Source organism: Apis florea, unplaced genomic scaffold (assembly GCF_048593485.1).
Source record: "Apis florea isolate Af1SG1 unplaced genomic scaffold, ASM4859348v1 contig_3081_pilon, whole genome shotgun sequence".
Lineage (NCBI taxonomy): Eukaryota > Metazoa > Arthropoda > Insecta > Hymenoptera > Apidae > Apis > Apis florea.
Genome location: NW_028256703.1, coordinates 4,031,887 through 4,045,382, shown reverse-complemented (window position 1 = coordinate 4,045,382; position 13,496 = coordinate 4,031,887). Strand labels below are relative to the sequence as shown.

Genomic DNA, 13,496 nt, shown 5'->3' with positions numbered 1-13,496 from the left:
ATGTTCTCGTTTAAACGGGGGAAAAGGGGGAGGGCCTTTCCGGGGGAAGGTCGCGATCGAGCACCACCACCACCACCTCCAAACTCGAAACAACTCCCCCGGATTCGAGGAACGAATCGGGTGGTAATAACAATCGGGTTAATTAAAACGAGGCCCGAAGGGGACGAGACGAGAATCTCTTCGAGCGAATTATTTTTTTCCTCCACTCCCCAGGAGGAGGAGGAGGGGGATAGAATAATCACGACGCAAGTTCCTCCCCTCCCGATATGATGATATAACATCGCATTATATATCCGTTGGGGAGGGGATGATATTCATAAAGCGCGCAAACAAGTTTCTTGCAATTCAAATTGCTCCTTGGAATATCCTCGTTCCCGTTTCTATTCCTAACTACCCCCTTGTTTTACACCACCACCACCACCACCACCCCTTTCCCTATCCCTCTGCGGTGGAAACCGGTGTGCATTCGCGCACTTTATTTGCTCGTTAATTAGATTGCCGGGGTGGAAGGGGTGGAAGAGAGAGAGAGAGAGAGAGGGAGGAGAGTAGGTGGGTCGGCCTGTGTAACGAGGCAGAATAACGGCGGGGGCGGTGGGCGCTCGAGGGCTCGAGGAAGAAGGGGTGGGTGGGCTCTCTCGAAAATTGTTAAGCTAAATAAACGTTCAGCTGCGGGGAAAATTGGCAGAAATGCAATTACTCCCCTCCCCGTACAAAGAGCGAATATTCCCCTCCTCCCCTAATATCCCCCCAGACAGAATAATTATTTACAGCCGCGAGAAAATCCCTCCTCTTTGTCGCGGCTTATTTCTAACTTTGTCGTTGCCTCCTCGGAGAGAAACCAGGTGGTGAGCGGTTTGTAAACGTATCCTTGTTTGAATTCGTTTCCTTTAAATGCCTTCTTCCCCTCCTCCTCCTCCCTATGTCGGAGAAACAACAGCGACAGTTATGAAATTACGTCCTCCTCGTTGATCGAGGATAAAAGACCAAGACGAATCAAATATTTTTCGAAGGATTCTCGAGATGAGAGAGAGAGAGAGAGGAGAATTCTCCAAATTAGAAACTACGCGGGATACCGGTTTTTCGCGTTCTATCGGGGGAGAGAGAGAGGAAAAAAGAGATGTTCAAAGGAAAAATCGTTGGAGAAAGAACAGAAGGGAGCGTGGAAAAAGCAATAACAAGGAGATTGCGAGAAGAGGAGGAGGAGGAGGGTTGCCTCCCCGTTCTCGTCTCGGTTGAACGGTCAAAGTCGGAGAAGAGTTGTGGAAAAAGGGGGGAGGACGGTCGTCCTGCAATTTCTTCGCACAACAGAGATTTTTCTCGCCCGATTGTTTCCAGGTATATACCTGGATCCCCATCCGTCCACACCTCCGTCCAATTATCGTCGTTGACTTTCCTTCGATTATCGACGAATTACGCCACTCCGCGATTAATTTACCTCGCCCTCCCCCCTTCCCTGATGTTCGTCCGATAATCGGTCCTAATTACCCGCTCCTCCTCTGCTCCTCCCCCTCTCCTTCGACCGTTTTACCTTTCAGAACGATCGAGAGACCATGCTCGATTCCTTGGGCAGGCCGGCAACCCTTGGTCACGCGATCCATCGAAAACCACCACCATCGAGCGTTTCTTTTTCCCTCTTCTTCTCCCTGCTCGTTTTACATTCCTTCGAGTCGCTTCTTAATTGCTTTAATCCACGCATCGATCGCTCCTCTTCCATCGATAATTTGTAGGCCCCCATCGCGTAATCTCGATCTTACTCGTCCCCCTCCCTCCCTCCCTGCGTTTCTTTAATTGGCCGAAACGGTGATTACTTTTATCTGGAGATTGCTCTTGGACGATGCTGGGTGTCGGTCGTTTTATCGTCGAAGGAGAAAAAAAAAACGTTTGCAATTTATCGCGAAGCCTCGAACCCATGGCAATCTCGCGAAGAGGAAACGGAGATCTAGAGAGACGTATATAAGACGATCGTTACGCGTAATAAGTAAGCAAGTTTTGCAACGATCGAATTTATTCGAAATTTCGACTCGAGACGTTGCCGAACGAACTTTATTCTCGCCTCGAAGTAGCTTGAACGTCGACCCTTTGTCGAAGGAACGGAGGGAGAGAGAGAGAGAGGGGGGGGGGGATAATCGAGTTTCCCCGGGAATATGGGAAAATTTGTTGCTTTCCACGCGAGCTAGAAACATTTCTTCTCAACGGTGCACTTCACGTACGCTACCTGCTTCCGTGGCTGATGCGACGAAATCCCAGGAAATTTTTATTCCTCTCCTCCCCCTTCGATCTGCCTCCGAATTTCAACGATCCTTCTTCTCGATGGCTTCACCTGATTCTTCGGTGACCCGTCTTCAACGAAAGACTATCATAGTGATAACGATAAACAAGAATTCTTTTGGGGAAAAGTATTAATCTCGATCACTGGTTAAATCGATTAAATGAAGAAAGGATCTCCAACTTTTCCCCAAGGATTTTGTGTCTGCGAAATATAACGGTCGAAGTTGCGAGTAAAGTTGCCATAATTGCGTTAAACGAGGATCAACTGTACATAACAGCTATACGAGCATTTTAATAAGTAATTGCTTAAAGTAACTTTACTTTTAACTACTTTTTCAACTCGGGTTAATGGCCAATAACAAGATCTGGTTTCTAAAGTCCATTCGTAAGATTCGTCCAAGTATTTCGTTTAATGATTAATCGTCGAAAAATAAGTCACTTTTTTGAAATACGAATTTTATATGCTGCCTGCCAATTTCTCGAGGGACGGATGAATGGTCGAACGATACGGAAAGAGGATCGAATTCACCATTATCTACAAAGTTCGTTTCGTTTCGTGGCCTTCCTCTTTCCGCAGCAGGAAAGAATAATCTCTCTTTCTCGACGGAACGCCGATAATCTATCGCCGAGCAACCGAGTTTTTACTCTGTTTTAGAGCAGGATTCGTTCCGATCATTTTCGTAATGTTCGATGGACGGACATTATTGTCGAGGAGGGGGGTGTCGTAAATTGACGGAAGACGTCCAAGGTTTATTCTTCCCGGGACACGATCACCCGTCTTCTCCTATTCTTCCAAAACGAGCAGAATCTTTTAAGTGGATTTTTATGAAACTTTTATCCGGCATATAGTTTGCTACTAGAAGAGATCCAGTCGTTTCTGTCCACATTTTTCTTTCTTAATTTCCCGCGATTTCGTCTCGAAGATTGTTGGCAAGTATGAGACATATCCTGTGGGACAGCAAAATTTAATAGTCGAAGTTACGAATAAAGTTACTTCAATTCGTTGTTCGAAACATAATAATAATCGTAGGTTGTACGAGAAACAGATCAATTACAATAGCTACGAATAAATTCAAATTCACTGATAAATAATCATTAATTACTAAAGCAACTTTATTCGATATTTTTAATTGCTTTTACAATTTTTGGATTAGTGTTTTCTCGATTCTTGCCATTAATTTATTACTCGAAACAATAATAATCGTAGGTTGGCAAACGATCGCGATTGTACGAAAATCAATTAGCTACGAACAAATTCAAATTTATCGATAGACAATTACTAAAGTAACTTTATTCGAAATTCTTGTCTGGTTGCTTTTTCGAATTCCGCCGTGGGACGTAGGTTAGCCAAATACACCCTTCGTGGAGACCTTTAAATCGTTGACTAACCTAACCCAATCCTGGAGAGAGCATAGAAGACATTTAAATCTGGCTATCCCTGTGGGAACGTCCGGCGTCCACGTCCCGGGGGGGGGGTTGTCCTCCGGAGGGAAAAAACAATGAGCTCGTTTGTGCGCGACTGGTCCAGACGTTCCCTTCCGATGGGATAAAAAGAGAGGGGAACGAGAAGAAGAAGAAAGAGAGAAAAAAGAGGAGACGACGCACGTTTCAAAAAAAGGAGAGGAAAAAAGGGAGCGCGATCTACACGGAGAAAAAATCGTGAGATGGACGTGATCCGGTTTCCTGCCGACTCCTATAAATTATAATTTCCTTTTCAATTTATGCGAGACGAGATTTATTAAACTCGTTCCTCGCTCTGTGGTAACTTTTATGGGGAGAAATAGACGGAAGATTTATCTTCCATCGATCTTCCCTCCCTCAGATTTCACCGCTTCTTTTCCGCTCAGGATGCTATCCGTCCAATCGCGATTTCCTCAAAATCGGCGAAAACACGACACCTTTAATTACGCGCAAATTCTGTTTTCCAGACACATTGTCGTTATACATAATTCATAACGGAACACCAGACTTTCCAGAGAAACTAATAGTTGCCCAAACTTGTTTAATCTCCTTTAATCTCCAACCGTATTACACACCTCCCTTCCGCATCTTCCTTCTTCTTAATTTCCCCATTATCCCCGCTATACGTTTCCAACTATACCCCGGCTATATTTCCTTCAAATTACGCGTATATATATATCCTCTCCCTCCGTAATTCGAACGTAAATCGTTCGAGAGAAGAAAAACCTCTGTTCCCTTTTAACTTGGAACGATATCGTATCCAACGACGTTGAAAAAACTCCTCCTCCCCCCATCCGTCCAAAGTAGTTACGATCCAATCTCGATTTGATCGTTTAATAATCGAAGACCGGGGTCCCGTCTCCGCGTGGTTCCCACCGGAAACAGGACGAAGTGACCCCCTACAACCACCACCACTACCAGTCAGGGTTTCTCGAGAAAAGGTGTGTGGAGAAAAGGAGGGTGCAGCAGGCACACGAGGTGAGAGAGGTGGTGGGTTAGGAGAGAGAGAGAGAGAGAGAGGAGGATCGTGCGAAATTCGCAGGAAGAAGGAAGGACGGAAAGCGCGGAGGTAGCGACAGGTAGTTCCCATGGGAGGGTGATGGCGCAGGATTCCCACAGGCGAAACCTGGATTCCAGGCGAATTCCGGTCGCCGATTACCTCCTCGCCGATCGTTCCCCCCTTTCGTGTCCGCTCGTTTTTTTTCTTTTTATCCCGAAAGATATTCGTTCGTTCGACGAAATTCAACTCCGTGTTTTCCATTCACTTTTATCGTAATACCGTCGTCCTTTTCTTTCTCGAGTTTTATAACTCGAAATATCCCCCCGCGCAAGAGAACGGAGAAAACAAGAGTCGTTTCGAGGAGTGGGAGCTCGATTTTCGGGGAAGAAAGAGGCTCGGGTACAGCATGCACGCACATACACGCACACACGAAATCCATTGCACCGTCTGCGCAGATGCCGCGGAGAGGTTACTGACGTTGTTGGGCGTGGACGAGGAGGAGAACGAGGAGAACCTGGTGTCGTCCTCCTCCTCCTCGGAGGACGAGGGCGTGGAGCTGGACGAGGAGCTCGAGGACGAGGACGGAAGCAGGGAGGACAGCAGGCTGTTGCACCAGCTGGCCGCCTCGTTGGCCAACGAGTTGAAGCAATCCCGTCGGAGGCAGAGCTGCACGACGGGTCTCGAACCGCATCGGATGGAGGTGATAGTAGTAGGGACGAATTACCCGGATCACAGTTGCCTTCAGGATCAGAGCTTCAAGGGGGGGACGAGTAATTGGCGCGAGGTCGCTGCCACCACGAACAAATGCAAGCGACGGGGCGTCCTCGAGTCACGGCGACGTCTCGAGGGCCGTTCGACGACCGCGACGACGACCATGGGCCAGGAGGCGGTGGTCCCGTCGTCTTGGAACGCCGGCTGGGATGCATGCGCCGCGGAAGCCCTGAGATATCTGGTCGAGGACGAAGGACTGCCGCCTCATCATCCCACGGTCTTGGCCATGAAGGACCATCTGGAGGTGCAGAGGGAACGAGCCTTCGTTCGATACGCCACGTAAACCGCTCGCTCTGGATTTTTATCCCGAGACGAGGTACCTTTTTTTTATTTTCCCCTCCCCTCTCTTCTTCTTTTTTTGCTCTTCTTCCTCCTCCTCCTCCTCCTCCTCTTGCTTCCATCGATGGAGGAACTCTCTCTGCTTCCTCCAGCGACGGAGGAGATGGTGGTTGGAAAGGAGAGAGATGGACGCGAGAGGGCGCTACCCTTTGAATCAAAAAGGGGAGGTTATTTTACGAGAAAGAAAACAATTGTTACGATACTCTTTTTTTTTTTTTTCTTCTTCTTCTTTTTTAAGAAAGGAAAAAGGTGAAACGGCTTCGTTCGACCTCTGCTCCTCTCCGTGCGTTCTCGAAACCCAGTACGCGTCCTAGATTCTTCGCTTTTCGACCATCTCGGACCGGCCGGTGATCGTCCACGGCTTGGCGGTCTTGCTCCAGCGCGGCTATCTGTCGCGATGAAAAAAGAAAAGGAAAATATAAAGAGAGGAGGCGAAGAAGCAGCTCTTTCCATTCCGGATTAAAATGCATTCATGCCGTGTGTTTGTCAAGCAAACGACGCTCTTTCACGAGAGAGAGAGAGAGAGAGAGATAGGGGGACACTCGTCGAGCGGATTCCAAAACTTCCTCGTAGTTGCGTAGTTCTCTTAGCAGAGGAGTGGCCGGTTCGTTCCGGCCAACGAGTTTTTCTCGCCGAGGGAAAATTACCGCGTGAGAATCAAAAGTCTCCCCTTCTTCGATCCTCTCTCGCGTTATTCTCCCTTTTCTTTTTCTCTCCCCACGCGTTAGAGAAAGTACGTAATTAAAAAAAAAAAAAAATAGAAATTCTAAAGGTTCGAAAAAAAATTTTTAAATTAGAGGTTAAGAGTGCACTTGAAAGAAGCATTGTATTCAACGAGTGTTGAGTAAGCGTTCGAAGAGTCGAGCATTTCAAATCGATCCCTGTTCGAAAAGAAAAGAAAAGACGATCGATAAAATGGATCCGCGACTCTTCTTCAGGTTCCTATCCATCGATGGATGATAGTCTACGGCAGTAGAGGGAGGATGAACTTAACATCCAATGGCGCGTCACGTTGTAACGTCGTTGTAACGCCGTCATTTCGAATCAAATTGGTTAATTCTTTTTTTATATTCCTTCGTTCGTACGACGAGTCGCTTTTTTTTCTTTCTTTCCTTAATCATTTTTCTCCTCCCTTCTTTTCCTCTCTCGTATCTCGTTTTTAGCACGATTTAGCGTTCGTTTTTTTTTTTGTTTTGTTTTCCCCATATACTCGTCATTAGTATTTATAATCGTTTATAATCGTTTTTTTTTTCCCCCTTCTTTTTATAATATTCGTTTATTTATTGTATTATCGTCGCGTTATTTATTAGGCTTAAGAAAACAATTCCCCTCTTCTCGCAAACGTCTTTCGATCCATTGGACGTTAGATTCGACTCCGCGAGAAACGAATGTCAATAAACCATGTCAATACGAGGGGGGGGAGAAGGTTCATACGCTGGATCGATATGAACGAGAACAACGAGGGAGAACAAGGGGGTTGTGAACCCCCGTTCACTCCCCGTTACAGAATTTCTTAATCGATTGTCGAGACGTTTTTTCAAAAACACACACACACACACAAGCGAGAGAAACCTGTTAAGATTATTTTATCGCGCATCACTTTCGCCTGTTCGATCCTCCTCGCGCGGGAAAATCCTCGCGTTTTGGAGGATCGAAGAGCGAGAAGAGACGTCGGTTTTGAATCAAAAAAAAAAAAAAAATGAAAAAAGAAAAAAGAAAAACTAAATATTCCTAGGGCAAACTCCTTAATAGATTATTTTATCGCGCGATAAATCCGAATCGTTCGAACGTTGCATCGCATCTCGTCCCTGTTATTATTAATCCTCTCGCAATTTCTCACGTTTACCAAGTGCCTCCGTTTCAATCTTATCCTTAATAACTACGAAGATCCTCGCTACCTTTTAAATAGAGAGAGAAAGAGAGAGAGAGAGAGAGAGAAAACGTCAAAAAAAAAAAAAGAAACGTCTACTTCGGAGAAAGAGAAACGCGATTGTGCGGTGCAACGTTCGAAGAGAATTCGAAGAGGAAGAAGATGGTATACGATGATAAATTTGGATCGAGATGTCGTCGATGGATTTAAACGCTGGATTACAAATATATCGATTATATCTAAATCACGATCCGCCGACACGATAATAAATCGAGAAGGCGCGAATCGTTCGTGGTATACGGAGACTTACGCGTCGATGATTCAACGCCGACATTTTCGGATCGATCAAAAACGGGATTATTATGTAGAGCGGCGAGTGATTTTGGATCGACGATCGATACCCTCGATCGAGAGTCACCCGCACTCGAGACACAATTCCTCCCCCACGATTCGTCTCGGGGATCGTCATCAGCCTCTTGTACATATGTATGATACGTATCGTTTTAACTTATACACGACTACTTGTTACTTTTACAATAAATCATTGTAGATAATCATCATTGACCAGTAAATAAACTAAGAGCTAAGTTAATCGAGCCTCTCTTTCTTCTTCTTCTCGCCCCCTCCAGTTCCAGCAGAGATCGCGCCTGTTCTAGGGAGACAATTTTCCAGATCCCCGCAGCTTCGTCCCCGAGCTTGGCTGCCTCGCATCGAAACCGGAAGAGAAGGATCTCGGAGAGGAGAATCGAGGGAGAAGGACAGTGGAGGAAGGGTCTGGCACGCGACCAGGCCGAGAAGGATCCCGGGTGGGCAGCTTGCCTCGATGGGGATCTCTACGCCAATGGGGCATCTGGTGTCGGCTCGTAGCACATGCCATGCATCTGCTCCGTCGAGGTACTTTTGTTGTCTTCGACGTTCGCTCGAAAATAAGTAGTCGAGGCTGCTGTTACCAAGCTGAATCTATGCTTATTTAACCGCTTCTCCTCGTTTCAAGGATTCGGATATCAGCGGAAGGTAATTGGATTCGAGAACTCTCGATTTTTAAATCTTTAAATCTCACCGATCCTCTAAGAGTTTCATCCTTTTAGAAAGAAGGAAGGGAAGATAAATTTTCCTATCTCCAAATTCGCAAGGGAATCGAACCGACTTTCGCCATCCGAAATCAAACTTCGTCTCTATCTCCACCCCGATAACCCGTCCACTTTCCAACTGATCTGCCTGTTCAAGATTCACCCGTTCTCCACACAAGTTTCTCACCGTTTAATTTCGTCGAAATTTCTCTCGCTCTAAACTCCAATCACCTTCCGGAAACGTGCTGCCGGGTGTTCGAAAGCCTTTTTCTTCTTCTTCTTCTTCTTCCGGACGAAATCGTCTCGATTTTTTGGGCCCGACCGAGAGGGAGGGGAGGGAACAGCTGTTGCTGGCCGAGCCGTCAGATGGTATCCCCGTCAGCTGCGGGGGTGAAAATACGAGAAAGGGTTGAGGAGATTCGTTTCCGCGGATTCGTGTCCACCGAGAATTCCTTGCACCGGGTCGATTGGAAAATATTGGGACAGGGAATATTCGTGGGATCCACTCTCTTCCTCGTCGTTTCTCACTTTCCATCTCTTTCTCTTTCTCTTTTCAGATATGGACGAATGGCAGATGCGGTGGCGGGTAAAGTTTAACGGTTGAACAAAGTTGTGTATCGATAATTTGTTATATCGAAACGTAATAAATAATCGCGATTAATTGCAGGTTGTCAAAACGATCGTGCGTTTATACGAAAAGCGGATCGATTGTAATTATAGCTATAAGTAATCGTTCGAATAACTCGATTCGAAATTTTTAATTATTTCTTTCGATCTTGGGTTGAAAATGTCCAACTCTGTGGGACGTAGGCAGCGGAAAATTTAATTTAAATTTCGAAGTTACAAATAAATTTATTTCGATTTAATTTAATGCTGGAAACGTAATAATAATAATCGCGAATAATTTTAAATTGTGAAACGTGATCGTGGATCGATTATAGATTCAAGCGTTTTAACGAGTAATTGGTCAAAGTAACTTTATTCGAAATTTTCAAAATTTTTCGATCTTAATGCTAAGGTTAATATCGAAAATTTAACAGTTCAAGTTACGAATAAACGTTACTTTAAATCAATGTTCGAAACATAATAATAATAAAATCGCGAATAATTGTAGGTTATCAAACGTGGCTATTCCGAAAAAACGGATTATATAACGTTTTAACAAGTAAGTAATTGGTCAAAGTTTATTCGAAATTTTTAACCAAGTTACTTTTTCAATCTTGGATCAATCGTCAACTCTATGGGAGCGTTGAGACAAAATTCAATTCGAATTATAATTAAGATTTATAATTCCATTTTTTAAATTTCCAAGTAAATCGTCGAAATAATTTTCGGAAGCATTTCAACGAGTTAACTGCTCGAGATAACTTTATTCGAAATTTTTAACCGGTTACTTTCTCAAGCTTAGGTCAATGCCCAACTCTGCCTCTGAAAGTGTATGGAAAGTGTAGCGCAAGCACGAGAGAAAACGATAAAAGATTTCAGAAGGAAGGAAGGAAGGAATTTTTTTTCACGATGAAGTACTCACTCGAAGTCTTTTGTCTCTTTTAAGACGCGTCGTCGTTACTGAAACTGTCTACGGGAAATTACGATTATTTATTCAGAAGGGAAGAAGACGACTGCTACAGGATCTCGAGGAGGAGAGAAAGGTATACGTAACTCGTTAGCCGAAAGATAAATCTTTATCCGTTTATTTGGGGAGGTAAGGAAGTTTGCTTTAAAGATCGAATCGCCGATCGTTTAATGCTACCCCTCCCCCCTGTAATGCGCTAATTAAACTCGGGATTAAACCGGTTGCCAACATTCTCGTCAAGATCGATTCGATTATAAAGGTTTATCGATATCGAGGGCCCGCCTTTATCCTTCGACGGGGGCAAACTGACGCCGTTAATTATTTCGACGTTTGGATAGATGAAATTTTGGATCGATATCTTCCCTTCTTTTTACTTCTCGAAAGGAGAGATCCTTTGTTCGGGATTTTCGACGTTCTCTTTCCTTCTTTCCAGAAGCACACCTTGGCCACAAAACGATCGAGAGGGGCCAAGGTGTTTTGCGTTCGGCACGAGCCAGACCCTGGATTCGAACATCACCGTTTCCTCCTCCTCCTCCTACTGGCAGATGTTCCTTCGTTTTCCAAAATCCTCCTTCTCCTCCTCTTTCCCCCTCCTCATCCTTTTCCACCACGGTTTCCATTACGTTTTCCACGAGTTTTGATCGAGCCGGTAACGAATAATCGGTGGAAACAATTGCGAAACACGCAAAGGTGGGCCAAGCCTCGCGGCACGGCCGGCAGATGTATACTTCCGGCAGCTGTGAGCGCCCTTACGGCCTGCACGCGCCGATTCCTATTAAAGAATAGGCGCAGCTGGGGGATCGATCGTGTTGTTTCGTCGCTCAAATCAATTCTCGATCGATGGATATCGGATTTATATCGGGAGCGACGATGAAATGAAGAAATCGTGGATTCGATTCTTAACGAAGCGGTTTCGTCGAATTCGTTTGAATTAAACCTCGAGATAAAATAACTCGAGGTTGGAAAAAGATGGTGGAGCGTTCCTCGCGATAATTCATTTGCCTGCTCTTTTATCGCGCCAATGGCAACTTCTTCCTCTTTTTTTAATATATATTGCACACGCTGGAACCATCTGTCGTTGTACGAGCCCGAAACTTTTCACTTTCGTGGCGAGGGACTTTTATCGTATCGCAACTTTTCCTCTCTCCTTTCCCGAGTAGGAAAATAGGTTTTGGGTTCAACATCCGCGAGGATAAATCCGCCCAAATTTTCACAAACTTTCGCTCCTGTTCCAAAATGGGAAAATGGGAGAAAGATCCATCGAGACGAGATAAATAATAAATTTTCCCAACAAAATTTAAGTTAATGGATCGAAAATGGTGATCCGGGCGCCGTGATCGTCTCTTCCCGAACTCTGTCTTCTATTGGCGTGACTCGAGCGATTCTCGGACGCGGCAATTCAGCCAATTTACCGACCATTCCCCAACCGAAACGAGGCTGCCAGAGGGGAGGTCCCCGTTGTCCCCGTATCTTGGACAACGATCGAGCAACGAATCGAATCGATCCTACAACATTCTTTCCCCTCTCTTCTTCCAGGAAAAAGATCAAATTTTGAATTTTATTCTCGTACGAGAATTTGGAAGGAAAAAATGTCGCGTGGCACCGCGTATCCCTAGTCTCGTCCCTGGCTTCGAACCGAGACGGCAATTAACGTCGATTTGTCGATAACTGTCGATTGCATAACGTATACTATACAGGCGTAGCAGCGACGCAGGTTCACAGATCAAAGGTTTCGATATTGCAGCTGTACACAGCCGTTAGCCATAGCTTAGCTCGTTCATAGTTTACCTCAACTGCTGCTGCGCATTGTTGCGTAACAGGCGAGCGCGTTCATCCATTTTTAAACGGAGGAATTAGCATCGATCGAAAATGGATGGAGGGGAGAGAGAGAGGAGGGGACGTAGTAATATTCGCCGAGGGATTCGGCAAACTTTGACCGAGCGCGTGTCTCTTGATCCCGTCCGATTCCAAGGTAAATTTACCCCGAATTCGAGACACGTATCGGGAATCAATTATCGGCCGAGTAGCAAAACGATCAAACGATCTGCACAAATTCTAACCCTCTCGAAATTATTTATACCCTCTTATTACGAACTGCTTCGTAATGCTCGATGATAAACAACCAAGAAAAAAAAAATATATATATATATATAGAGGCGATTCTCGACAACGAGAGACAATTTTTAATAAGCGGAAGAGGGATTGGGCGGAAATCTCGAGAAATCGTAGGTGAGCGCGAACGAAGGGTGAAAAGGGAAGAGGCGCCCCCTCCCCCCGTCAGCGCCCTCCGCCAACTTTTCCCCCCCATATGGCCGGCACATGTGAGCTCCCCACGAGGAGAGGAGGGAGGCCGAGTAATCGGGAAACCAGCTGATGGCCGCCGTTTGTGTTTCGCCTTCTTCAGTTACCGTTCGGCCGTGGTGGTAGTGGTGGTGGTGGTGGTGGCGGTGGTGGCGGTGGTGTTGCTGCTGCGCTCCGCCGAATACGTCGTCGCTCTCCAATCGTCTCCATTTCGATTTCCACCGTGATTCAGAGATCCCGACCTTAACCCCTTCTTCTTCACGAGCAAACGGAACGCAGAGATCGAGGTAAGCAGATTCCCTCCAACGTAATTTTCATTCCCTCCCTCCTCTATTCGATGCGATTTTTTCAAAGAATCTTTGAAATTTCTAATAAGACCGATGATCGTTCATTCGACTATTGCTCCAAAACAGTGCGATGCGTCGTAATTTTCATTCCCTTCTACTCGCGATTTTTTAAAGAATCTTTGAAATTTGTAATAAGACCGATGATCGTTCATTCGACTATTGCTCCAAAACAGTGCGATGCGTCGTAATTTTCATTCCCTTCTATTCGCGATTTTTTAAAGAATCTTTGAAATTTGTAATAAGACCGATGATCGTTCATTCGTCGTCATATTGTCCTAAAACAGTGCGTCGTTTCGAATTAAATTCTCCCGAACATTCGAACGAAACGTACTTCGCCCCGCGTACGAAGCGGTTGGGAATCTTCCATCGGCGATTCGACGTCGTTTAATTGGCCAGCTACGAGCAGTTTTCGAATGGCGCGATTGCCGCCCCGTGCATTAAAACTTGTTAATTGGCGATCGAAAGTTCGGAAGGAAATTTTTGAAGGCTTCCTCGA

General features: G+C 45.5%; 1 protein-coding gene across 4 annotated transcripts in view; it reads left to right on the top strand.

Annotated features, from left to right (window-relative positions):
* Positions 1 to 13,496, top strand: part of LOC100863299 (uncharacterized) — a 29,003-nt gene that overhangs the window by 12,810 nt on the left and 2,697 nt on the right. Inside the window, exons 3-4 of one of the 4 annotated variants that reach the window (XM_086908855.1) lie at positions 5,185 to 5,816; positions 6,078 to 8,301. The exons of 1 other annotated variant lie outside the window; for it this stretch is intronic. In XM_086908855.1, the coding sequence (XP_086764981.1) occupies positions 5,185 to 5,783 (599 nt within the window). In that variant the 3' untranslated portion in view covers positions 5,784 to 5,816; positions 6,078 to 8,301. Of the gene's footprint in view, positions 1 to 5,184; positions 8,302 to 12,770; positions 12,941 to 13,496 lie in introns of those variants that run through there. 2 more of the 4 variants (XM_012488021.3, XM_086908858.1) reach the window with 2 other exon arrangements.